Source organism: Zophobas morio, unplaced genomic scaffold (genome assembly GCF_036711695.1).
Source record: "Zophobas morio isolate AGI-343-1 ecotype UQ-CSIRO unplaced genomic scaffold, CSIRO_AGI_Zmor_V1 ptg000014l, whole genome shotgun sequence".
NCBI classification, from domain to species: Eukaryota; Metazoa; Arthropoda; class Insecta; order Coleoptera; family Tenebrionidae; genus Zophobas; species Zophobas morio.
In genome coordinates this window covers 13038840-13065981 of record NW_026972119.1, presented here as the reverse complement: position 1 = coordinate 13065981, position 27142 = coordinate 13038840, and the positions used below count along the sequence as shown (strand labels likewise).

The window sequence follows — 27142 nt, the reverse complement described above, 5'->3', positions numbered from 1 at the left end:
TTTCAATGTGTTTTTCGATTTTATAATTTTAAAATTTTAAAAATCGAAAATTCGAATAATTTAAAATTGAAAACTGGTGAAATTCTTTCTTCAGAGCCAATGAGATTGGATGATAAAAACGGAATAACGGAATAAGGGTGGGTGGGAGGGGCCCCTTTTTACTTTGTTTTAAATCTTAGATTCTAGCGCTTGTTAAAATAGAATTCAATTCACATTTTACAGTAAATAAAATAAGTCAGTGAAATGGAGACAAGAGGTGGGCGAAGCTGAGTTTGAGTTTGGGTTTTTCTAAAAAGTTTTATAACCAAGCAGTAGTCAGTAACCCCACCCACCGACCCCCTCTTCATTCCAGTGACTATTCTTAATATTATTCAATTTTAGATTGGCAAACACTAGCCCCGCCCACCCGCCCTCTATTTTCTTAGAGGGTATGTGATTTGCCAAAATTAGTTTTATCTTAGCATGTACAATGAATTTGTAGTAATAGTAAGATGTACATTCTTAATTTTACCCTGAACTAGAAACAAATCTACCAGTTTCTAATATAATAATAGACACAATAAGATTCAGTCCTCCCGACGATTTGGATAAAAGCGAATTCGTAGTCATAAATTAGAAAAATCAGTAGAGAACGCTAATAATTATTAGTTTAGGGTAGGCTGTCGGCCTTTTCAGAAAGGTTTTTGCCTGTCTGTTCGGTCCGCAAGTTTCAATATCGTGGCGCTTCTAGCACCCTGAACTAACCACTCAAACCCTGTTGAATTCAAACCCATTTTTTTCAACAATTGTTCGTTTTTGATAAAAACTCCGCCAATGACTGTATCATTAATTTTTCACTAATACTCCTGTTAAAATCATTCGACGTATTTTCAATTAATTTATGGAATATTTTGATTTTAATAAAGATGTTACTGTTTAAATAAATTGTATTACTTTTGGAAATCCTGGATTTTTAGCTGAAATTGGTATCATGATATTTTGAATAATTACCGGTTAGTTGACAAATTATTGACATTTTTACTTTCCAAAATGTATCCAAAATATAACCTCAATTTATTGCATGTCACGCCTGACGTATCATGGTACAAGCATGGCCGACTAGTATAAAGATTATGGCCTGTTCAAGGGTACCATACGTGCTGCCATCTATTAATAATTCAAAAACGGCAAAAGAATTATTAACACTTTTTGTACCATGTGACGTTTCTGTTACATAGTTACCGCTGTTATGCCAACATAAACGCAAGAAAAGTTCACATTTTTGTTTAAAAAGTACTGCCAATAGACTCAGTCATTTCTGATCACACGGTATGAGAGGGGCCTTTAAAACACGTTACTTTGTCAGTGTGAGGATTTTCAAAACGATTCCATGCTGTTTAACACACAAAAAAAGAAGAAAAAACAGAAAACAATGGTGCTTTTTTACGATATTTCTCTGTCATACTTTTTTGGTTGGTTGAACTATTTTCAGGCACTTCGAACATGAAAACAACTGCAGTTTGATATATAATACACCTATATTAATATTATTTTATCATAGAAAAAAGGAAAAAATTACTATACATACTCTAGCGAGGAAAAATGATTAAAGTAGCCTATAAAAGGATAGTAAATAATAAATTGAAAAGCTCGAATGGAATAAGAAAGACGAACTTGGCAATGAATATTATGTAATAAATAAAGGGAATTCGGAGAATAGGAATAAAACAAATACTGAAGGAAAGAACGGAAGAAAGTACTAAAACTAATACTCCTACGAGGCCAACAAAGGAAACATAGATAAACGAGAAAGAAGACAGAATTGCAGAAGAAAAAAACGACACAACAATCATTAAAGAAAATCGAAATGAAAAACGTAACACATGGAAAATGGGGTAATGGAATGTACACGGAATAAACGGAATGGTAGAAGAACTATGGGAAGAATTTGAAAAGAATAAACTCCAACTGCTGAGAATAACAGACACAAAAAAGAAAAGGAAAGGAAGAAACCAAAAGAGCGGAAGCTGGAGTGGATGGAAGATCTCGTGAAAGTGTGAAAAATTACTATCTGTGCGACTGAAACGTAACTAAAGATGAATTCTGGGAGACTATACAAGGAAAAAGGGGCCAAAGGAATATTACAAAGATACTTTTAATGGAGGTCCCAACTGAGCCGGCAAAGCAAACGGACGTGTGCGTAGGAGTTCGTGTGCGAAAATTCACACCAGTGACAATACAGGCAATATTAAAAGGAAACCACCATTAGTGGCAATAATTTATATAGCGAAGCGATAGGGGAGAAAAAAACGAGGAATCAGCACAGATATCGGATAAACGTAAACACGGATAGGAGAATAACCTTCGAAGAGACGATCTGGGTTATATCCTTCCGCCGTGAAGGAGGTCAAAGACAAAGAGGTAATGAGTAGTAGAGGGACAGAAAGAAAGAAAAGGGATAGAGAAGTAGAGTCGCCGAAAGAGAACGAGCAGGTCTTCCAAAGAAACAAAATAACAGTAAGATCACCTTTGCAATCGAGAGAGAAGGAAAATCAAGAGATGGAGGAGGTCAAGAAGATGATCAGCGAACTTGCGACACAAATCAAAGATGATATGAGAGAAAGTAATAAACAATTATTGAACGAAAGGAATGCACAGCTTAAAGAAGAGCTTAAAACAATAAGAGAAGAATTAAAGCAAGCAAGAGGTCAACTACAGGAACAAAATCAAGAAATTAGTGATAAGTATGAAGAATGGAAGAGAGCTAAGGAAGAAATGGGAAAGAGAGTGGGTGAAGTAGAAAGTCAACTAGATCGAATAGAGAGAGAAAAGAGAAGAAATAAAGTAGTGATGATGGGATTGGAAATAGAAACAGGAGAGCAGAAGCAGATAATTGGAAAGGTGACAACATTTTTAGAAGAGAAAGTCAAAGTAGAGAGTAAAGTTAAAAGCGCGTGAAAAATTGCAGAGAAAGTTTATGTAGTGGAATTCGAAAACAGAGAAGAAAAAATAAATGTAATGAAAAACAAGGGTTATCAATTTACATAAATGATGATCCAACGAAAACGAAAAGAAAAATTCAAAACAAGATAAAAGAAGAGGCAACAAAAAAGGAATAAAGGATGCAGATAGGGATCTCGGAAAAAGGGAAGCTGGTACAAAATTAGGAGAAAAAGGGGTGAAGGCACTGTTTTGGAATGTCCAAGGGTTGCGAAAAAAGGAAAAGGAGTTCTGGGACTACGTGGGAAAATTTGATTGTTGTTTGTTGTTGTTGTTGTTGCTGTTGCTGCTGTTGTCTTTTGCTCGGAAGCTTCGAGTCACCTTGATGTTGTGGGGCTAGTAGAGACTTGGGTACAAAGAGAAAACTGGGAGAAATTGGAAGAGACACTACCACAAGAATATGTGTGGGACTGTCAAGGGGCGACAAAGAAAATAAAAAGGGGAGAGCAAGCGGGGGAATAGTAATGGGAATTCGAAAAGAAATGCAAGAATTGAAAAAGGGAAGTAATAATAAAAACGGACTAATGAAGAAAGTAATACAGCTGGATAACAATCGATGGGAAATAATAACCGTTTATAACAAGAAAATGGAGGAAACCAAGATAAACATAGAAAAGGAAACAAAAGAAAAAGGAGATGAAAAAATACTTATAGAGGGGATTTTAACGCAAGATTGGGCGATAAGGGGACAAGAATAATAGATAAAGAAAAGGGAGAAAAAAGAGGATCAAAAGATAAAGCAAATAACAAAGGAGGGAAAATATTGTGGCAGATAATAGAAGAAATAGGATGGGAAATTTTGAATGGAAACAAGGAAGGAGATGAAGAAGGAGAATGGACGTACGTAGGGGCGAGGGGAGAATCAATTATAGACTATGGGATTGTCAACGAAGAGGCGTGGGAAGAAATAGAGAGTTTTAAAGTGGGGGAAAGGGTAGAATCAGACCACATGCCTCTAGAAATAAAAATCAAAGGAAAAGAGCAAGAGTACGAAAAACAAGAGAGAAGAAATGAAAGAAAAGAATTAGAAAAAAGAATATGGGATGAAAAGGGAATTCAAAGATACAGAAGTACACTAGAAAAAAAGAAATTCGAAGTAAAAGAAGATATAGAAGCTATTCTGGTGGAACTGGGCAACCTAATTGTAGAAGTTACGAAAAAAAGAAAGATATACATATGGCAAGGGAGGAATAATGGATGGAACGGAGAATGTAGTGAGTTGAAGAGAAAAGCAAGGGAAAAATTAACAAAATGGAAGAATAACAAGGGAAGGAAAGAAGAGTACCTAAAAGCAAGAGAGAATTATAGGAGAAAATGGGAAGAAAGAAAAAGAGAAAAACGAGAAGAAGAAGAGAAGACAATAAAGTCCCTGAAAACAGAAGACCAAATATGGAGATATATAAACAAGGAACGGAGAAGGAAGACTGAAGTCAGCGGGAAAATCAAAATACATGAATGGAAAACACACTTTATGGAATTATTGGGAGGTTGTGAGGAAAAATGCTGCAAAATAAATAAAGGAATCACAACGACGAAAAAAATGTCGAGACGTTCGGAAATAAAATATGAAATAGGAAGACAGATTGAAAGACTGAAAAGAGGAAAGCCACCAGGAGGGGATGGAATCCAGAGCGAAGCGTGGATGTTCGGGACAGAAGGAGTGAAAGAAAAGATATGGGAAGTGGTAATTGAGTTTGGAAGGGCAAAGGGTTTCCTCGGCAGTGGAGAGAAGGCATAATAATCCCATTATTTAAAAAGGGGCAAAAAAGTGATGTGAAGAACTACCGAGGGATTTCTTTGCTCAATACGGCGTACAAGATATATGCAATGATACTCGATGAGAGGTTACGAAAGGAGATGCAAGCAAGGGGTATGTTACCAGACGGTCAGGCAGGGTTTAGGAAAGGAAGAGGTACTATGGACAATGTGTACATTCGGCGGCATTTAGTGGGAAGAGAAATATGGAAAGAGGGTGGACAAATGTATGCATTGTTCATAGATTTCAAAGCAGCGTTTGATAGCGTGAATAGAGAGAAAATCTGGGAGTATTTGAGGAGAAAGGGAGTAGATGCATACTTGGTAACGAAAATGGAACAAATATATGAACAAACAGTAAATACGGTGAGAGTGAATGGAATAGAGAGTGAGAGTTTTTATACAAATAGAGGAGTGAGACAAGGATGCCCACTCAGCCCCGCATTGTTTGCAGCTTATCTAGGAGATATAGATGAAATGTTCAGAAAAGCACAGACAGGAGGGGTGGTAGTCGGCAAAGAGAAAGTGTGGTCGTTGGCGTATGCAGATGATTTGGTGATTGTGGCAAAGAAAAGAGAAGAAATGAAAGCAATGATTAAAAGTTTGGAGAAGTATGTAAAAAAAAGGAATTGGAAGTGAATGTGGAAAAAAAAAATGATGGTGTTTAGGAAGAAAGTAAGAAAGTAAGAAAGGAGAAGGAAGAGTGGGCATGGAGAGGGAAGAACATTGAAGAGGTGAAAGAATTCCAGTACTTAGGATATACATTAATGAGCAATAACTCAGATAGAGCGCATATTCAAGAAATGGTCCAAAAAGCGAACAAAGTGATAAGAATAGTATGGGGAATAGGAGAGAGAAAATTTGGATATGATTATAAGAGAAGAATGATGATGTTTGATAGTTTGATCAAAAGTGTATTTATGTACGGAGCTGAGATTTGGGGATGGAGGGAATATGAAGAAATAAAGAGTGTGCAAGAAAAATACTTGAAATGGACATTGGGATTGGAAAAGTATACGCCGGGGTATATAGTGAGAGAAGAAACAAAAAGGGAGCAAATGAGAGTGGAAGCAGGTAAAAGGGCGGTTGGATTTGAAGAGAAGTTCAGTGAGAGAGGTGATTGCAAGATATTGCAAGAATGTTGGAAAGAAATAAGAAAGGAAAGGGGAAAACATGTTTGGAACGAAAGGGACAAGTATTATGAAGGAAAGGGATATGCATGTGAAGAAATAGAGAGAAGAAGAGAAATGGGAAGGAGTATGAAAGAAGAACTGAGTGTAAAAGATAAGGATATAGATAAGCAAGAACGTAGAGCGAGAATATCGGAATCTAGATATAATGCAGACTATAGAAAAATAGTAAAGGATGAAGTACCAAAGTACACAGAGAGAGAGTATAAAAGAGAAAAGAATGATGGCGAGATTGAGGTGTGGAAATGAAGAGAAAGAGAATAATTTTTGGATGGATGAAACTGACAGAAGGTGTAGGATATGTTGGAGAGAGGGAGAAACAATAGAGCATATGCTGGAAGGATGTGAAGGATTGAGAGAATCGCAGAAAAGCAGGGAAGAAGTGCTAAACGAGGATGGAAGAGGACTGGACTGGATGAAAGAAGTATGGAAGATAAGGGAACTATGGCAAGGGGTGGGCAAGCAGAAAGAATAGAATATTTATGATATAACACTCGAATTTTTATTTTATTTTATTTGATTTATTTTTATTGTTATTGATTTATCTGGCGTAGATTAAGTTAATTTGTACCCCTACTGGGAATATTATTAAGCCTGTAAGGCAAATAATAAATTACTACTACTACTTTTAATGGAAAGAAAGAAGAAACAAACGAAAATGAAAATGAATATAGTTACCGAAACAACCATAACGGAAGTGGAAGAGACTTTAAAACAACTGAAGAACGCGAAAGTGGCGTCACTACCATCATTTTGGAAACAATAAAACCTCGAAGTACGCTGTAATACCCAAAAATTAGTTCAAATACCCACCAACACTAAATCCAAAAAGACGAACTGCACAACAGAAACACTTATTTCAAACCGGCGTGTGCTCGCCTAGCAACATTGTATTCAATCACTGATAGTGATATTTTTGACTTTAAAGCAGCTGGCGTTTTGCTTAATAATTGTAAATTCATATGCATAAAACCTTCTCGAAATAATGATCTAAACTACATCGAAATTAAGTTTGTTCGTAAAATTCAGGACAGAAATCGAAGTAAATTACGCCATTGTGGAAGCTGAAATTGTATTCGCAGTTTTCTTTTTCATCTCTCCAAACTAATTAACAGCATATCAAACCAGTACAATTAAAATTCTCGCAAAAGCACAAAGTAAAAATAAACTAATATGTACTATGTAACACGATGTATTTGCTGCAAGCTCCAATGTAGAATTCATACAATTATATTCTTTGCGTGTTCATAACAACAACTATGATGAGCGTTATTTTTATAATTAGTTTGTTGTTGCTTCCAACTAAAGCAAATTAGGTCGCCCAAAAAAAAATTACCTTTAAACATTAAAAACAGATGACAGTATTCAGCATAAAACGTAACAACCACATAACTTAACTGTAATTACGAAAAAAAAGAACAAAGGGATTGTGGGATATGTAGTTGACAAACCCTCAACTACGCACTGACAAACGTCTCTCGTGATCACGAAATTTTACTTCCAATTTTCTAGAGTTTCTCCCATTCTCAACCGAATTCGACACAAAAAGCACACAGATGTCAAGAAAAGTCTTTGAGTTTTACGTTTGGCAACAAATCAATTTATTATTTGTTTAGTGTATTATTCATAGTTATGAAAATGCGTTAGTCGTGTTAGAAATAGCAAACCAAAATATTTACATGTGACCACAAGCTTCATGCAACACCTAGAGTTAAAACAGTCAACAATACCGTCACAAACTCACTTGTAAATATTTATAATTCGATTTGCTTCTCGGAATCCAGTCTCAATAGCCCCATGAACAGTGGAGTAATATTTAGAATGAGTAGCTTCTCCCGCAAACAGCAAAACGATGTTGTTTTTACTATTAATGACAGGATCAGCTAAATCTTCATTCGAAATTTTGTTTGTTTCTGTTTCTAGAGACATATATGAGTAGGCACCACGAAAATGGGGATTGTTTTTCCAGTTAAACCTACAAAAACATTTGTGAAGATGTTTCTTGGAGAAAAAAGGAAACAATAACCTCAACATTCCATTCGGTGGGGTGATATCAAACGTTTTCCCGACAAACTTGCGTAAAAGATGCATACATCCGTCCATTACTAAATCATCAGATAGCATTTCGACTTTTTCAACCATTTCGCCAACCAGCCATCCCACAAGAACATTAGGCTGGTCATCGATTACATAGAAACCATAGATATCTTCCAGCCATAACCGTCCATGGCTCACAGGTCCATGAGCAAAGTCTTTTAAGATCTGTTGCCTGTCGTCTTTGTTCCAGACAAAGCTAAATCCTTTCGAATCGGCGGGCCACCATGCACTTGGAAATTTTAAAAGAATTTTGTGTATATTTCCAAATGCCATGTATTTAATAGCTGTTTGTTTTTGATCAGGTAAAGGTGGCACAAAATTGTGTAACATATGTTTTAGAACCCCTAGAGACACAGTCACTATCAATTGGTCACAGGTATACGAAGAACCGTCAGAGCATTCGACGGTAACGTCATTCCCCGAATCCCACACTATTTTGGTTACCTCTTTACGGAAAAGTATTTTCTCTTTAACCGGAAGTTCTCTAACAGGATTAGGAATCTTTTTCTAAAAGATGGAGATTATACCCACTTTGAATTACGAAAGATTGTCCTAGTACAGTTAAAATATCAAAAATAGTTGTATAGCCTTTACTCTTCCAGTGAAGATATAAATCACCTTCACACTCCTGGTAGCGATACGGCCCTGTAGTAGACACGGAAAACCAGTCTTGTGCAGCTTCCAAGCCCATCCAAGCCTTATGAAACCACTCTAATAACAACTCAGAGACTTCCTCCGCGCGCGGTTTCTTTGATAAGATCTCGCTAACGTTCCTCGTGTACCTACATAAATAAAGCTCATTCACCACACATGTTGAATTTTCAAAAATCAATTCACAACTCTTACTCGTGAATAAAATAGTGTCCAAATGTCCCTCCGAATTTCGAAGCATGGTCTTCATTCTCGAAAACACTATTGGCTAATGCACAGAAGTCATCGGTAAGGGATTTGTCCAGAACTTCACCATTTGATGAGTAAAACGTGAAATCTTTGTAGTTGTTGACCGATGAACCCAAAAGGTCTAAATTTTTGGTCATCTTGTAAACAATGTTGTCTTTTTCGCCGTGACACCATTGTGCTCCTAGATCTACCGTACGACCATCGAATTCCACGGAGTTAATGCGGCCACCAATCCGATTTTCGGCCTCTAATATTATTACATCGTTAACTCCATTTTCTACGAGAACAGAAGCAGCAGCTATACCGGCAGCACCCGCCCCTATAATTATCACTTTAGGGCTAGCCGACATGTGGAATAATGTTCTGGTCGCTGATCTGAAACTATTAGTGAACTGGTGTAGATAACTACGTTTGTTGTTGACCGGTTATCAGTTGAAACTCACTATCTAATGATAACGTTAATTCGATAAAGCACTACATCGACTCGAAACTAAACGGACACGAGTGAGAAAGCAATATTTACTGTAGTTTTTTGTTCGTCAGACATAATTTTTGACAACTACAAGAAGACAGGTGTTAACAACAAATTTTAACCTACCTGCCTTGCTTGCTTCCAAATTAAAATTTTGCAGTCTTGACACGTGACCTTCCACATTTAAATGCAGCGTTGGTGCATCTTCAATCAAAAAATTGTCTAGCATAAAAAAAACATTTGAAGATAAACGTAAAGTGAAAAAAGATTCCGTGCCGTTTAACTTTAAATAAGAATGAATACGCAACAAACGTTTGTAAATTCCGAACCCAGCGTTTCCATTGGTTAGAAAACATGTACCTTGGGACCAGACAGGACTTTGGTATTGTTCATACAACTCTCATCTCTTCGACGATTCTAATGTAATAAAATATTAAAACTATTCTGTTAATATAAATCCAGTTTTTGTAAAACAACAGCAGTGTCATAAAAAAATGATAAAAACACTGTGTTTAGCTAGAAGTGTGTCTGTTTGTCTATAAACAGACTCCTGTACTAAAATTAAAAAATAATATTTACCCAGTTCCACTCAACAATATCTTATTACTCTTCCTTTGAAACAAATAAACTTGAGTAACCATAAAAACCATACAAAACCGAATTATCTTGATCCGTTCCTCCTAGTACAATTTATATTTTCTCAAGATTATTTCTACGATTGTAAACGAAAATAGACCTTGCTTTTTTATGTTCATACGCATTAAAAAATTTTAATCTGAACTTTAAAATACATGCAGTTCGCTTATCTTTATAGGCTGACCTTTCAGTAATTCATACCAAATTAATTACTGGTGGACAAACTCGACAGTTCTGACCCATGTGTAAAATTATAGCTTCAAAGTCCTTGGTCAAGTATACAATATTCAAATTTTCTGAAACTAATTTAAATTTCTAACCTAAGTAGGCTTCGGAATAAAGTCATGCCAATTTTCAGCATGTTCACTTTTTACTTCTCGAGCGTAAGCGAAGAGGTTTTGTAATCGAATCTATCGGGCGACTTGCTACTTTCACATTTTCTCGACGTTCCATTATCCCAAGAATACAAAAAAGTGGTCTCCCATTTCCGTCTGTTGTTGTCTGTGTCGTTTTTTATTAAACAGATAATCTCCGAAATTGCTCGACCGATTGTAACCAAATTTTGTATGTGTATTAGGAATGTTATGCAGATGATAAAACACTAACCAAAATTTGGATAATCATCCCGACCAACAATACTTTTTACTTCTCGAGCGTAAGCGAAAAAGTATTGTAATCGAATCCATCGGGCGACTTGCTACTTTCACATTGTCTCGACGTTCCATTATCCCAAGAATACAAAAAAGTGGTCTCCCATTTCCGTCTGTTGTTGTCTGTGTCGTTTTTTATTAAACAGATAATCTCCGAAATTGCTCGATCGATTGTAACCAAATTTTGTATGTGTATTAGGAATATTATGCAGATGATAAAACACTAACCAAAATTTGGATAATCATCCCGACCAACAATTTGATGACGTCCGCTCATTATATGTATTGCGTAATTGACATTATCTAAATTTTATGAAATAATATACTCCTGTATTTGTGGTTTACGAATCTACCTTGACTTTTTTTAATATGTAACAGTAAACAGTCAAAAGTACACATATATTCAAACTTTGAAAAAACATGTTTTATCGTTGGTTATCTGTTTCAAATATATTTCGTATTGACCGCACTCATGAGGGTATTATTTATGCCACTGGTTTACTTTATAGAAGTGATCACAAAATAAAGATCGCAAAGTCAAATTTTACAAAGATTACAAATATAAAGAATCGCATATTATATAAGTATTACGTTGTTAAAGTAAACCAGCTTGATAATACCTTTACTTGTAATTGCAACGCCCTGTAATATAAGTAATAATAATAATATATATAATACTAGTTCTTGCTAAGTTAAGACTGATTTTGGCAAATGACATATCCTCTAAGAAAATAAGGGGCGGGTGGGCGGGGCTAGCACTTACTCAGATGGACTGGTTTTGGCAATGACATATCCTTTAAGAAAATAAAGGGCGGGGGCTAGTACCTGTTAAATGAGACTAATTTTGGCAAATGAACCCTACTCGTTATTGTCCCTGAAAAGTTGAATTTTTTATTGTTTAAAAAAGGTGAATTCTGAAAATATTTGTAATTATCTGCTGAAATTGGGCACACTTTGGCAATTTAAACGTGCTTTTTTAAAAATCAAACATTTATTCCAAACAACTTTTCCTGCAAATTTTTGTGAAAATAAAGCTGAAAAAAGAAATTTAAAATGCGAGCGCAGCGAGCACATTTAGGTGTAAGTTAAAAAATTATTAATTAGTATCCCTGAAAAGATAAATTATTAAGAACGATTAAAAATGTGACTTTAAAGATTGCTGACCGTTCATTGGTAGATGTTTTTAAGACACTTGTGGTGTTTTGAAAAAAAAATTAATCAAGAGAATCGTTAAACAAATATAACTAATTATTGCTGTTTTTCTAATCGGAAATAGGCGAATTTTCGACCGACGCTAACACGTGGTGTAAATTTGATTTATTATGTGTAAATTCACAGTTCATGTTAGGATTTTAATCGTTACTGGTTCTAACACAACTTAACAATCATGAGATTGTTCACTTAGTCAAAACTCATCCTTTGTTTATCAAGTTATAAATAAGATTTGTCGATACTTATACTTAAGTGTTACATTATAACACTTCTAAATTCCTCACAAGATTACTAATAGTTCATTTACGGCAGTTTAATTAACCTAACGTTGTCCCACTCTAGGAAAAGAGACCGTGGAAAGTGCGGTAGAATTCATAATATCATGAACTGAGGGACGGAAGGATTAATTTTTTTCCCCTTAGGCAGTTATCATCTGGACATCATCGACACGTATTTCTTCTCTCCAAGCTAATTGTTTTAAGTAAGCAGTCACTTGGATCAAGGCATAATTCAACATAATGTAAATTATTTGTTTAAATCGTTAATAAAGTGGGCCATAATTTAACATAATGTAAATTATTTATTTGAATCGTTGATAAAGTGTGGCATAATTTAATATCATGTAAATTATTTGTTTGAATCGTTAATAAAGCGTGGCAAATATTAACCTCATGTAATTTTGTTACCTTTGCAATTTTTCATCTCATGTAATTTTTCTCTGCCTCACAATTCTACCCTCAGTAATTTTCTTTGCTGTATAATTTAAATTGAACGTAAATTTTCATTCTCTGCAGTTCCTAACCTCACGTAATTTTTTTGTGTCTGCACAAAATGGACTTCACACCAGATCTTTTTTGTTTTTATAAATCTTTGCTTGTTTTTTTTCCACATAAATATTGCGACGAAATTCCGGATGGGACGGGACGGACGGTCCGGTGACGGTCCGGAATCTCGCCGATAACGTATGGGGTGGCGGCGTACTTGAGTGCCAAGCTTTGGGTCGACTAGTATCGCTGATATCAGAAACACGTCTGGTCGACCAAGCTTATGCGGCTACCTTCACGCCGCCGGGGGTGGCGCCTTCGGTCAGGAGCGACGGTCGCTCGGGCGCCAGCTCCCTCTCCGGGGGAGGGAGCGCCGGGGTGCTCTAAAGCCGGAGACACGGAATTCAGGTGATGAGCCGCCGCGAAAACTCGAAAATAAGAAATAAAACGGCGAGGATGTGTTATAACAAAAATAGGGTTTATTCCCTGCCACCAGCTACACGTTCTAAAATAATAAAACTTACGGCTAAACAACTTAAATAACTACAGACAAATAAATAAAAATAATTAAATGCCCGGCACGGTCGTTCCTCCTGGGCGGCGACTTCCTTCAGGCCGGGCTCCTCGTGGCTCTGGGGGCGGCGACCTTGAACCTGGAAATCGCGCGAAGACGGTACGGCGACCCGGGAGGGGAGCGCGGTGACGGTAACGACGCGTGCACGACGGTGTCGACTTTCGACGGTGACAAAAAAAACGCGGTGACGGTGACACGGTTTTTCGCTCGGGGGTGGCGATTCCAAAACCGGTACTAAGACGGGCAGACGACCCAAAAAGGTACTTACGGTGGGTCGGAGGGTCAACTGCAGGCTTCTCAAACGAAACTTCTTAAAAACACCCAAAATCACTCAAACAGCCCCAGCACTTCTGCACTCTCTGGAGTTTCAGGTAAGAGTCCTCTTCCGCCGCGGCGGCGCGGCGGTCGCCAATTTACCCCCGGCTCTCGCGGTACGCGGTACGGTTTCCGGCCCGCGAAAATTCGCTTCGTTACAATATTTTGTTGATTAATGCTTCCATCATAAACTGTCTGCTGTCCATCTTAATCTCAGATAATAATTCTTTGCTGTTTCAAATTTCACGAGAGTGTATTGCGAATTGAAATCTTGTTTATTGAAATAGAATTAAACTTTTTAAACTTTAACACTTATTCGGTTGTAGTTTAATATCAGAGTCATAGAAATTGAACATTTAAATGGAATTGAGGTAAATAACACATAACACGTGGCGGAAGCGGAGTGCGCGGTTCCTTGTCGAGCTGGCGATCGCGCCATGTGCACAAAAGACGCAGATCTTAAATATTAGTCAGGAGAGCGATCGGGATGACGTGACGCTCGCGGCTTGTCCCAATAGCCGGGATTTCCAACCACGAGTTTGCGATCGTAACGGCCTGTTAACGCGGCACGTTTCTTCGTTAGATAGAGGGGTGGTGGGCGGCATGTGCTTACGATAAAGTAGCATCACCGTCATGGTGGGAGAACAGCCACAACCAGGAGCCCCAAACTCCGCTCATGCTACAACGCCCCCTATGGGTAATTTTGCTGTGCTGTAGAATGAAATTAATATAGGTGTCCCCTCAACGTTTGGAGTCGTAAACATTCACGAGGAGGCGCTCTGGTGCCGCGAGATCTTCAAACTGCGCATCTTAGTCGCATATTTTTTTTTCTTCTTTTTTGTCAGTGGAGGAATAAATTTTTGTGTCAAACACAAACAAAATCCATTTTGTTAAGACAATCACAGCCAAGGCCAAATTCTTGAATTTTTCGCGGGCTTTTAAAATTTTTTTCACATGTCAATTTAAAGCGGGATGTTTGAGTTATCACAGTGTTATTCACAATTAATTGTTGGTCCGTGTCCCTGGGAAGCTAAATTAGTATTAATGAGAACGTTTTTGGTGCCTGAAAAAGGTGAATCTTGAAATTTTTATTAACACTAAAGTCAGAGAGATCTCGGCGACCTTAATGTGCTCTCTGCGCTCTCAATCCAAATGATGATCTTTTTTTAATATACATACCGTGAGGTTTTTTTCTCTAAACATAGGATAATTCATGTATTTTGGGTTGCATATTCATCCTCCAATGGATTGATTAGGACTTTTAAAAATTGAACATAAGATCACATAAGATTCGTAATAATTGAGGAGTAGGCCATGTCAACGATGACATTTACAATAAAATTTTTGACGAAATTGTTTTAAAAAGGTCAATAACGTAAATGTTCTGTTCTTTAAACTTGTACTTATTACAATACCTTAACATGAAGACACTAGTACCAAATGTCAAGGGTAATATCTTTGACATATCCTAAATCTCGATTAGATTTTATGTTCAGTTTTTAAAAGTCCAAGTCAATCCATTACAAGCAGGTATGCAACCAACTTAACATTAATTATCCTATGTTCAGAGAGAAAAAAAACCTCACGGTATATATAAATTATATGAAATGTTATTATTATATATAAATTGAAATGTTGTTTTTATTAGTTTAGTCAATTTTGAATTACCAACGCGTTCCTTATCTATGTTAATCTTAATAACTATCAAATAAAGTATCAAATAACCGCAATACCATGATCATTCTTTTAAAAATGAATTCCATGACTTACTAGAGAACGTTTTTTCGAACATATGATATTTTTGAACTACCTTCAAATAATTTAATTTGTCAACTATGATGGATGTTTTATGTCTAGAAGTCGTCTATGCAAGCTCTATTTCTATAAAATATTAAGTTATACAATACACATCATATTAAGCGAAAGTCAATTTTAACGGAAATTGAACATATATTTTAAAAACATGTTTTTCAAAAGTTTGAATTTCTGTATTAAATAAGGTAACTTAAAATATTTCTACTTTAATTTTTGTTTTTTTTTTTAATTTTTAATTCGTGTTACACAAAAAATTTAATGTTATTCAGTTCTCATACAAACCAATGTATATTCTAAAAAAAACCTAAAATTGGGCGCTCCTTTGTATATATTTTTTTCAATTTTGTCGGTGTAATTGTGTCTTAGTGAAAAATGCCTCAAAGATTATTATTTACTATTAAGAACTAAGTTTGCAAAAAGAACTGAAGTCAACTTAACCATCGTTTGTCAAATTACCAAATTAGTTCATAACCTTTAGTTACCCCTGTATTCATCTGGCGAATATTAAAACAGATACTTTTAAAGTCCAAACATTGTAAAGAAGTTGAGTTATTTTTTCATAGTTTCATAAAAGCAAGTTAACTGAATGTCAAAATTACCTATACAAAAAAATTGGTCCAAAGTTATTTCGACTGAACTTCCCTCGCCCGCGAAGTACAGTGTTGGACTTATCGCTTCTCTGAAAAATTATAAAATTTGATTTTGCGACATTTTATTTGTGATAACCTCTATACATAAAAAGAATATAAGTAGATAACAGTAGTAACAGTTAATAAAGTTTGCTCGGTTGAGGTTTTACCAACTACACGATATTCCTAACATACATATAAAATACGTCAACAATTGTTCTGGTAGCTTCGAAGATTATCTGTCTAATGAAAATCGACACAGACGGACAAAATGGGATCCCTATTTTTTTCGTACTCTAAACGTCGAGAAAACATGAAAGTAGCTATGCTATTAGCCCAATGAACCATATTACAATACTTCTTTAGTTTACGTTTCGGAGTTAAAATAAATACGGTTTTTATATTTCTTTACATTAACAGTTGTTTGTCGTCTAAAACTAGAGGTTTCAATGCAATGTTGTATAACCAATGGCAACGCTAAGTTCGTTGTTCACACATTTTTATCGCTGCAGCTATTCAGTAAATCATGTATACAACTACCAAACGTAATACAAATATAATTTCGTTTAGATAAACGCACAAAAATACCTATTCTAGTGACTAAATTTATAAACCATTTACAGAAATACCAACTTAATCAATCGATAATCCTAATATTAAACAAAATATTGACATAAAAAAGTTACTTATATTAAATGAAAGTTTGTGTTCTTAGGATGGATTAATTCTTTCCCCTTCTCGAATGGATTTTTCTTGCACAAGTTGTTCATTGACAGTTTAGATTTACTTTTCTGGCGACAAATAACCAATGCCGAATTTTGCCGAAAGCACTTCATTATGAAAAAATTATAATTATGAGACTAATTTGCCGTTATTAGGTAATATGATAAGAATTATTTTATAAATCAAACCTTAAACAGTGTGCTTTTTGACAGGTAAGTTTTGGCAATAAAAAATATCCTCGTGTATGCTATTGAATTAATGTGGCATTGTGTATATTTTTATTTAGAACAACATATTGTTAAGTTAAGCAAATCAGTATCAAAAAGAATCTACACACTTCGCAGGCTACGACTAGTTGTGTCTGAAAAAACATAGAGCAGCTTATTTTGGATATATTCATAACTGTTTATCATATGCAATTTTAGTATGGGGTCATTCTCATCATTTGTTAAAATTATTTGCTATCCAAAGAAAATGTATTCGCATTATAGCCGGGTTAAATTATAGAGATGACTGTAGGGTATCATTTAAAAATTTATGTATTATGACACTACCATCAGCTTATATTTATGCTTGTCTTAGATATGTGAAAGCTAATCCAAATCAGTTTAGATCCCTGGACCATGAGCATCAAACAAGATATAAAGAATGGCTACAAACAGATTTTCAAAGATTAACGAGAACAAGAACAGCTCTACGGTATTATTGTATTACACTATTTAATGTACTTCCAGTGTCATTAAAAGAGTTACCTGAGAATGTATTTTGTAAAGTTGTCAAAGAATTATTAATTAATAACGTTTTCTATTCTACATCTGAGTTTATTAAATTTAAGTTTACGGACATGTGAGACATTTTTTGTAATGATTATCACGAAATATATATTAAGACCCACCACTGACCCGGAAATGACCGGCATTCAGGCAAGACTTCTATCATTACGGGTACTAAGACCAAGTAATGATATGCATTGATTAGATTAACAGAACAACTTTCGAGATTCTAGAATTACAGCATACAAATTAGTCTGCTATTATTCTCTAATCTCACCCCATCCCCAAAAGTCCAGCGTAACTACCGACCATTTATCCGCGCATCACATGAAAAGTGACCTACACTACTCTGACCTACTGGTGCTAATCTAATCTGACTGACATGATCAGACTGTTCAAGAAACTTACGAACAATATGACATGTTCCTAACAAAACAGCTTTTTGAATTTTGACAATTATTGAATCATTCAAATGCAAAGACTTTAAATTCTCAACTAAGCTATTTGGAACTACACCTACATTAGAGATAACTAGGGGTAGAATTGAAATTTTTTTAAGATTCAACATGGATTTCATTTCTATCGATAATTGTAGATATTTTGAAATCTTGGTGTCGTATGTTTGAATAATGTTGTTTGTGTTAGGAATAGCAATGTCAATGAGAATGGCTTCGTTCGTGTGTTTTTTGATAAGTATGATGTCTGGTCTGTTAGCTGTAATGTTTAAGTCTGTAAGTATTGTGCGATCCCAGTATAATTTGTATTTGTTATTTTCAAGGAATGGAGACGGAATGTAAGTGTAATATGGTGTCGTATCTTCGATTAAGTTCATAAGTGTTGCTAATTCTTTGTGAATGATTTTGGCTGCGTTGTCGTGTCTAGCTTTGTAATCAGTTTGTGCTAGGATGCTGCAAGAAGAGATTATGTGCTGGATCGTTTCAGGTTTTGCTTTGCATAGGCGACAGCAGTCGTTTTTTATGTTCGGATCTTTGATGATGTATTTTCTATAATTCTTGGTATTGATTACTTGGTCTTGAATAGCAAACACAAATCCTTCTGTTTCGGCATACAAACTTGATTTTTTTAACCAAATCAATGACATCTTCTTATTGACATGATTTTCTTCTAAGTCTTTGTAGAATTTTCCATGCAGTTGTTTTTGTTTTAGCCCACTTATTATTTTACCTATTGTTTGGGGGGTGTGGATTTCTTCGGTGTTCGACAGATTTAAGGGTGTGTGGTTCAAATCTGCTCTTGTGATGGTGCGAAACATTTCATTTCTTTCCGCTCGTTTCAAGAAATACTTCTTCAAATCTGAGATTTGTCTCTGATATAAGTTTTCTAAGTTCTGGAAACCCCTTCCTCCATTCTGTCTTGGTAATGAGAATCTTTCAATCGACGATTTTGGGTGATGCCTTCTATACTGTGTGAAGATTTTCCTTGTTGCGATGTTTAAATTTTCAAGATCAGTTTTGGACCATTTAATGACTCCAAAAGAATATGTTAGCAGTGGAACGCAGAATGTATTCACTGCTTTCATTAAATTTTTTCCATTTAACTGTGTCTTCAATATTAATTTTAATCTCGCTACGTATTGATCTTTCAACTGTGTTTTCGTTTTGGTATGATTGATGTGGGAGGATTGACAGAAACCCAGATATTTGTATGTATCGTTTCGTTCTTGGGCTTCAATTATTTCCTTATTCTGTGTTATATGTGGTACTTGGTGAAACACGCCTTTTCTGATTGCTTGGGTCTTACATTTCTCAATACCAAAGGACATACCGATATCACCGGAAAATTGTTCAGTCAGATTTAATAGGTTTGTTAACTGATTTTGTGTACTTGCATATATTTTTATGTCATCCATATACAGCAAGTGACTTATTCTGTTTTCTCTTTGTTTGTTAATTCTTATATTGAACCCATAATTGCAGCTGTTCAGGATATCGGAGAGGGGATTTATTGCTAAGCAGAACCATAACGGGCTAAGAGAATCGCCTTGAAAAATTCCTCTTCGGATCATTATTGGGTCTGACTGAATTGTTTGTTCATTTAAGGTTATTTGGAGGGTGGTCTTCCAAAATTCCATGGAACATTTGAGAAATGTGCAGATTTTAGTATCAATCTTGTATAATTCCAGAATTTTGCATAGCCAGGAATGAGGGACAGAATCGTAAGCTTTCTTATAATCAATAAAAGCAGTATATATGTTTCGGTTTTCTTTTCTAGCTTGTTCACAGATGATGGAATCTATGATTAATTGCTCTTTGCAGCCAAAGGATCCTTTAATACATCCTTTCTGTTCTTCATTAATGATGTCAGAGTTAAAACAGTGTTGATATATTTTTTGTGTAATGCATGAGGTTAATATTTTATAGATTGTCGGTAAACATGTGATAGGTCTGTATTTTGATGGATTTTTTGTGTCGTTATCTTTAGGTTTTAAGTATGTTACACCATGACATAAGAATGTTGGAAAAGAGGATGGGTCAAGAAGGAACTGATTTAAGTGATGTAGTAAATGAATATGTACACAATTTAATTTTTTTATCCAAAAATTATGGATTTTGTCTGGTCCTGGTGATTTCCAGTTGTGTGTCTTATTGATGGTATTTATTAATTCGGCAAGTGTTATCTGATGATCATTCATTGGTGTAACTGTGGATAGTTTATTATATATATGAGGAATCCATTTGGCAGATTGGTTAAATTCAAATTCTTGAGACCAAAGTTTTGACCAAAATGTTGTTACATCTTGTGAACTTGGTAGTTCACCGGATAATTGAGTTTTGCATGAATTAGTTAAATGTTGATAGAATAGTTTTTCGTTGTTTAAAAATTTAGTGTTATGAATTTTTCTGAGATGTGATTGTTTGTATCTTTTAAGTCTTTTGCTATATAAGGAAAGCTTTTGTAATAGTGTATCTTTAATTTCGGATAGTGTTGTGTTGTACTCATCGTAATCAGTTTGATGAAAATTATTGTTATATTAAGACCCACCACTGACCCGGAAATGACCGGCATTCAGGCAAGACTTCTATCATTACGGGTACTAAGACCAAGTAATGATATGCTTTGATTAGATTAACAGAACAACTTTCGAGATTCTAGAATTACAGCATACAAATTAGTCTGCTATTATTCTCTAATCTCACCCCATCCCCAAAAGTCAAGCGTAACTACCGATCATTTATCCGCGCATCACATGAAAAGTGACCTACACTACTCTGACCTACTGGTGCTAATCTAATCTGACTGACATGATCAGACTGTTCAAGAAACTTACGAACAATATGACATGTTCCTAACAAAACAGCTTTTTGAATTTTGACAATTATTGAATCATTCAAGTGCAAAGACTTTAAATTCTCAACTAAGCTATTTGGAACTACACCTACATTAGAGATAACTAGGGGTAGAATTGAAATTTTTTTAAGATTTAACATGGATTTCATTTCTATCGATAATTGTAGATATTTGGAAATCTTGGTGTCGTATGTTTGAATAATGTTGTTTGTGTTGGGAATAGCAATGTCAATGAGAATGGCTTCGTTCGTGTGTTTTTTGATAAGTATGATGTCTGGTCTGTTAGCTGTAATGTTTAAGTCTGTAAGTATTGTGCGATCCCAGTATAATTTGTATTTGTTATTTTCAAGGAATGGAGACGGAATGTAAGTGTAATAGGGTGTCGTATCTTCGATTAAGTTCATAAGTGTTGCTAATTCTTTGTGAATGATTTTGGCTGCGTTGTCGTGTCTAGCTTTGTAATCAGTTTGTGCTAGGATGCTGCAAGAAGAGATTATGTGCTGGATCGTTTCAGGTTTTGCTTTGCATAGGCGACAGCAGTCGTTTTTTATGTTCGGATCTTTGATGATGTATTTTCTATAATTCTTGGTATTGATTACTTGGTCTTGAATAGCAAACACAAATCCTTCTGTTTCGGCATACAAACTTGATTTTTTTAACCAAATCAATGACATCTTCTTATTGACATGATTTTCTTCTAAGTCTTTGTAGAATTTTCCATGTAGTTGTTTTTGTTTTAGCACACTTATTATTTTATCTATTGTGTGGGGGGTGTGGATTTCTTCGGTGTTCGACAGATTTAAGGGTGTGTGGTTCAAATCTGCTCTTGTGATGGTGCGAAACATTTCATTTCTTTCTTTCATTTATTATTATTAAGACCCACCACTGACCCGGAAATGACCGGCATTCAGGCAAGACTTCTATCATTACGGGTACTAAGACCAAGTAATGATATGCATTGATTAGATTAACAGAACAACTTTCGAGATTCTAGAATTACAGCATACAAATTAGTCTGCTATTATTCTCTAATCTCACCCCATCCCCAAAAGTCCAGCGTAACTACCGACCATTTATCCGCGCATCACATGAAAAGTGACCTACACTACTCTGACCTACTGGTGCTAATCTAATCTGACTGACATGATCAGACTGTTCAAGAAACTTACGAACAATATGACATGTTCCTAACAAAACAGCTTTTTGAATTTTGACAATTATTGAATCATTCAAATGCAAAGACTTTAAATTCTCAACTAAGCTATTTGGAACTACACCTACATTAGAGATAACTAGGGGTAGAATTGAAATTTTTTTAAGATTCAACATGGATTTCATTTCTATCGATAATTGTAGATATTTTGAAATCTTGGTGTCGTATGTTTGAATAATGTTGTTTGTGTTAGGAATAGCAATGTCAATGAGAATGGCTTCGTTCGTGTGTTTTTTGATAAGTATGATGTCTGGTCTGTTAGCTGTAATGTTTAAGTCTGTAAGTATTGTGCGATCCCAGTATAATTTGTATTTGTTATTTTCAAGGAATGGAGACGGAATGTAAGTGTAATAGGGTGTCGTATCTTCGATTAAGTTCATAAGTGTTGCTAATTCTTTGTGAATGATTTTGGCTGCGTTGTCGTGTCTAGCTTTGTAATCAGTTTGTGCTAGGATGCTGCAAGAAGAGATTATGTGTTGGATCGTTTCAGGTTTTGCTTTGCATAGGCGACAGCAGTCGTTTTTTATGTTCGGATCTTTGATGATGTATTTTCTATAATTCTTGGTATTGATTACTCGGTCTTGAATAGCAAACACAAATCCTTCTGTTTCGGCATACAAACTTGATTTTTTTAACCAAATCAATGACATCTTCTTATTGACATGATTTTCTTCTAAGTCTTTGTAGAATTTTCCATGTAGTTGTTTTTGTTTTAGCCCACTTATTATTTTATCTATTGTGTGGGGGGTGTGGATTTCTTCGGTGTTCGACAGATTTAAGGGTGTGTGGTTCAAATCTGCTCTTGTGATGGTGCGAAACATTTCATTTCTTTCCGCTCGTTTCAAGAAATACTTCTTCAAATCTGAGATTTGTCTCTGATATAAGTTTTCTAAGTTCTGGAAACCCCTTCCTCCATTCTGTCTTGGTAATGAGAATCTTTCAATCGACGATTTTGGGTGATGCCTTCTATACTGTGTGAAGATTTTCCTTGTTGCGATGTTTAAATTTTCAAGATCAGTTTTGGACCATTTAATGACTCCAAAAGAATATGTTAGCAGTGGAACGCAGAATGTATTTACTGCTTTCATTAAATTTTTTCCATTTAACTGTGTCTTCAATATTAATTTTAATCTCGCTACGTATTGATCTTTCAACTGTGTTTTCGTTTTGGTATGATTGATGTGGGAGGATTGACAGAAACCCAGATATTTGTATGTATCGTTTCGTTCTTGGGCTTCAATTATTTCCTTATTCTGTGTTATATGTGGTACTTGGTGAAACACGCCTTTTCTGATTGCTTGGGTCTTACATTTCTCAATACCAAAGGACATACCAATATCACCGGAAAATTGTTCAGTCAGATTTAATAGGTTTGTTAACTGATTTTGTGTACTTGCATATATTTTTATGTCATCCATATACAGCAAGTGACTTATTCTGTTTTCTCTTTGTTTGTTAATTCTTATATTGAACCCATAATTGCAGCTGTTCAGGATATCGGAGAGGGGATTTATTGCTAAGCAGAACCATAACGGGCTAAGAGAATCGCCTTGAAAAATTCCTCTTCGGATCATTATTGGGTCTGACTGAATTGTTTGTTCATTTAAGGTTATTTGGAGGGTGGTCTTCCAAAATTCCATGGAACATTTGAGAAAAGTGCAGATTTTAGTATCAATCTTGTATAATTCCAGAATTTTGCATAGCCAGGAATGAGGGACAGAATCGTAAGCTTTCTTATAATCAATAAAAGCAGTATATATGTTTCGGTTTTCTTTTCTAGCTTGTTCACAGATGATGGAATCTATGATTAATTGCTCTTTGCAGCCAAAGGATCCTTTAATACATCCTTTCTGTTCTTCATTAATGATGTCAGAGTTAAAACAGTGTTGATATATTTTTTGTGTAATGCATGAGGTTAATATTTTATAGATTGTCGGTAAACATGTGATAGGTCTGTATTTTGATGGATTTTTTGTGTCGTTATCTTTAGGTTTTAAGTATGTTACACCATGACATAAAAATGTTGGAAAAGAGGATGGGTCAAGAAGGAACTGATTTAAGTGATGTAGTAAATGAATATGTACACAATTTAATTTTTTTATCCAAAAATTATGGATTTTGTCTGGTCCTGGCGATTTCCAGTTGTGTGTCTTATTGATGGTATTTATTAATTCGGCAAGTGTTATCTGATGATCATTCATTGGTGTAACTGTGGATACTTTATTATATATATGAGGAATCCATTTGGCAGATTGGTTAAATTCAAATTCTTGAGACCAAAGTTTTGACCAAAATGTTGTTACATCTTGTGAACTTGGTAGTTCACCGGATAATTGAGTTTTGCTTGAATTAGTTAAATGTTGATAGAATAGTTTTTCGTTGTTTAAAAATTTAGTATTATGAATTTTTCTGAGATGTGATTGTTTGTATCTTTTAAGTCTTTTGCTATATAAGGAAAGCTTTTGTAATAGTGTATCTTTAATTTCGGATAGTGTTGTGTTGTACTCATCGTAATCAGTTTGATGAAAATTATTGTTGGTCAGTATCGAATGCATACATGTCATGATGTGTGGTGTTTTAACTCCTCTAAGGTACTGTGTTATTTGACCCAGTTGTTTTCTAATGTTATTAATTTTATAATTTAACCGTGTTTCCCAATGAGGGGTGGAGGGTATGCGATTGTTGTTTGTATTTATTATGTTATCTTTACATGTGTTAATTTGAATACAAGTTAAAGCTGCACAGTAGATAATTGTATGAAGTTTTTCAAAAGAGATCGAGTTTGTGAGATATTTTGGTAAAATGAAGGAGTTCATTATTTCTACAATTGCCAGAAACTTTTTAGAATAATACTGGCGGGGAAGTGATTGTCTATCATTTGGTTTTAATTTAGAACATGTTTCGAAAGTTAATTTAAATTGGTCTTCAATTTCATTTTGGAAATTAATGTGAAATTTAAAATTTTTGTTTACAGTTTTGATTAATGTGTCTTCTGTGTTGTAGTACGTGTTTTGTAGATTATCTGTGATGTTAATTTGGTTTTGGATTGTTCTTGATGAATTGTTAAGTGATTTGTCAGTTAATGTATTGGTAATTTCTGTTACGGTTGTGATCTTATTTTGAGGTGTTTTGTTTAATAAATCTTTAGTAAATCTGTCAGTTCGTGTTTCTGGTGTATTTAATATACTACTATTACTATTTTGTGGTATAATTGGGATCTTATTTTGAGATGTTGTTTTTGACAAATTGGTGACAGATGTGTCAGTCAGTAATGTATTTGGTACTGTGTTGTTGATATCTTCAGGAAGTGGATTAATGGTTTTAGAAAGTTCATTTTTTAATTGTTCTAGAGTAAGTTGAGGTATGTAGTTATTTTTAACTATAGCTCTACGTTGATCTGCTAAATTTTGAATGGTAACTGGAAAATTTGGGTACTCACGGCTGAAGGCTTCGTGTAGATCTGCACGATAATTACTTACATCAGTTTCATTGTTTGTAATTTTATAATATAAGCGCATAATATGTAAATTCATGTCTAGAGACCATTTTTTACGCTTTTTCGGTTCTTCTCGTCTTCTAATGGTCTGAGGCTGATTTGTCTGAGAAACATTAGAGACTAATACGTTGTTAATTGTCCTTGTGGTAGTGTTTCCCGAGGTGATGCCACTTGCTCCATCGACCTCTTCGGAGACTGCAGTAATAGGTGTTCGTCGGATTTCGAGTTGAACATTCTCCGTTGTAGGCGAAACAATTTGGTTTAGACTCATTTTTTAGTTGGAAATGTCAGCGTTGACAGTTGATTATGAAAAAATGAAATTAAGTGCAAATATCGAGTTAAATAGGTGGTTTTAATAGTAAATACAGTACCTTGCACTATTATGAGTCCTTTTGAGTCAAATAAAGGTATTGAATCGAGTTTTATCCAAAGATTCCGCCTTGTTAAGAAATTTACGAACAACCAAAGGTCACTTTTTTTTTTTTTTTTTTTTTTTTTTTTTTTTTTTCATTATTATTATTTACTGAAAAACTATGAATACCTAAAGTTGACACAATGAAGAACACCAGGAAAAAAAAATGTTGGTAACGGAATACTACTAATTTCACCTTTCTTAGGTTTTGAACCTGCTAATTGTCATTAAAATTGACATTTGAATTTTACAAGTGACAGAATAGTTACTAAAATAAATTACTAAAGTCCATGTTTACCATTCAAAATCCATAATTGTTACATTGAGGACATTTACGAAGATCAACTGCCAAGTGGTTTTTCTCATTGCATGTATCAATGTTAAATAAGTTAAGTTTAACATTCCGCACAAGCAGAAGTTTTTTTTATTTATTCTGATAATTTGTGAAAAAAACTTTTTTTTAGAACGACCACGATTTTTCTAAGCAAAATTTAGTCTTCCTGGAAAGCTTACCTCATTTGTCTACATTTACAATCATGCACAAATAAACACAAAGGAAACAACCGCACAAAAGCTGGTCGCACATGTAACAAAGAAATTTTTGAAAATTTAACTTTTTTTAAAATTTGAGCCATTTCTGTAGATTCTGTATTTGTACACAGTTTAACAAATACGCAATTGTCAATCTGCTGCTCAGATTAGATGACTGCAAATGAACTGGCTTTCAAAGTTCATTCCCAAGAGGAGGCTTGTGGGTGTAAATAAAAACCACGCTAATAAGTCTACAACCGCAAAATTATCAGTAAAATTAATTCAAGGTTACTATAAGTTCTGCGTAATGAACGTCATGTTTTTCTATTCTTTTTGAAACACAACATTAAATTCCAAAGTAAGGTCGTTCAACGATACGATTTTACAGTTTTTGCCAAAAATATCTGGACTTTGTCGTAAATTTGGAGCACGCTGTACATAGTTTTGTTTAACGAATGCAGTGACACCTATCGGTTGTTAAGTGTAGCTGACGAATACAGGTTTCTAATATTCATTTCATATAAATTTGCGTTTTGTTTGCTTTTTTTCGCAATAATCGTGAAAACCGTTTATAAAAAACGCATTTTTTTAAGAAATAAAAATTTGATGCACATAAACAAACACAATTAAACGATTGTCCCTAAATTGTTTGTTGCTGGATCTATTTTTGGAAACATTGTTGATCACACAAACTTAA

The 27142-nt window shown here is 34.8% G+C and overlaps 1 protein-coding gene across 4 annotated transcripts in view; it reads right to left on the bottom strand.

The window, feature by feature from the left end:
• LOC135128546 (spermine oxidase-like) overlaps positions 1 to 27142 on the bottom strand; it is a 38284-nt gene that overhangs the window by 10957 nt on the left and 185 nt on the right. Inside the window, exons 2-6 of one of the 4 annotated variants that reach the window (XM_064055411.1) lie at positions 9520 to 9597; positions 8868 to 9302; positions 8581 to 8803; positions 7951 to 8528; positions 7669 to 7899 (exon numbers count right to left, since the gene is read on the bottom strand). In XM_064055411.1, the coding sequence (XP_063911481.1) occupies positions 7669 to 7899; positions 7951 to 8528; positions 8581 to 8803; positions 8868 to 9271 (1436 nt within the window). In that variant the 5' untranslated portion in view covers positions 9272 to 9302; positions 9520 to 9597. Of the gene's footprint in view, positions 1 to 7668; positions 7900 to 7950; positions 8529 to 8580; positions 8804 to 8867; positions 9303 to 9519; positions 9616 to 26427; positions 27136 to 27142 lie in introns of those variants that run through there. The other 3 variants (XM_064055410.1, XM_064055412.1, XM_064055409.1) reach the window with 3 other exon arrangements.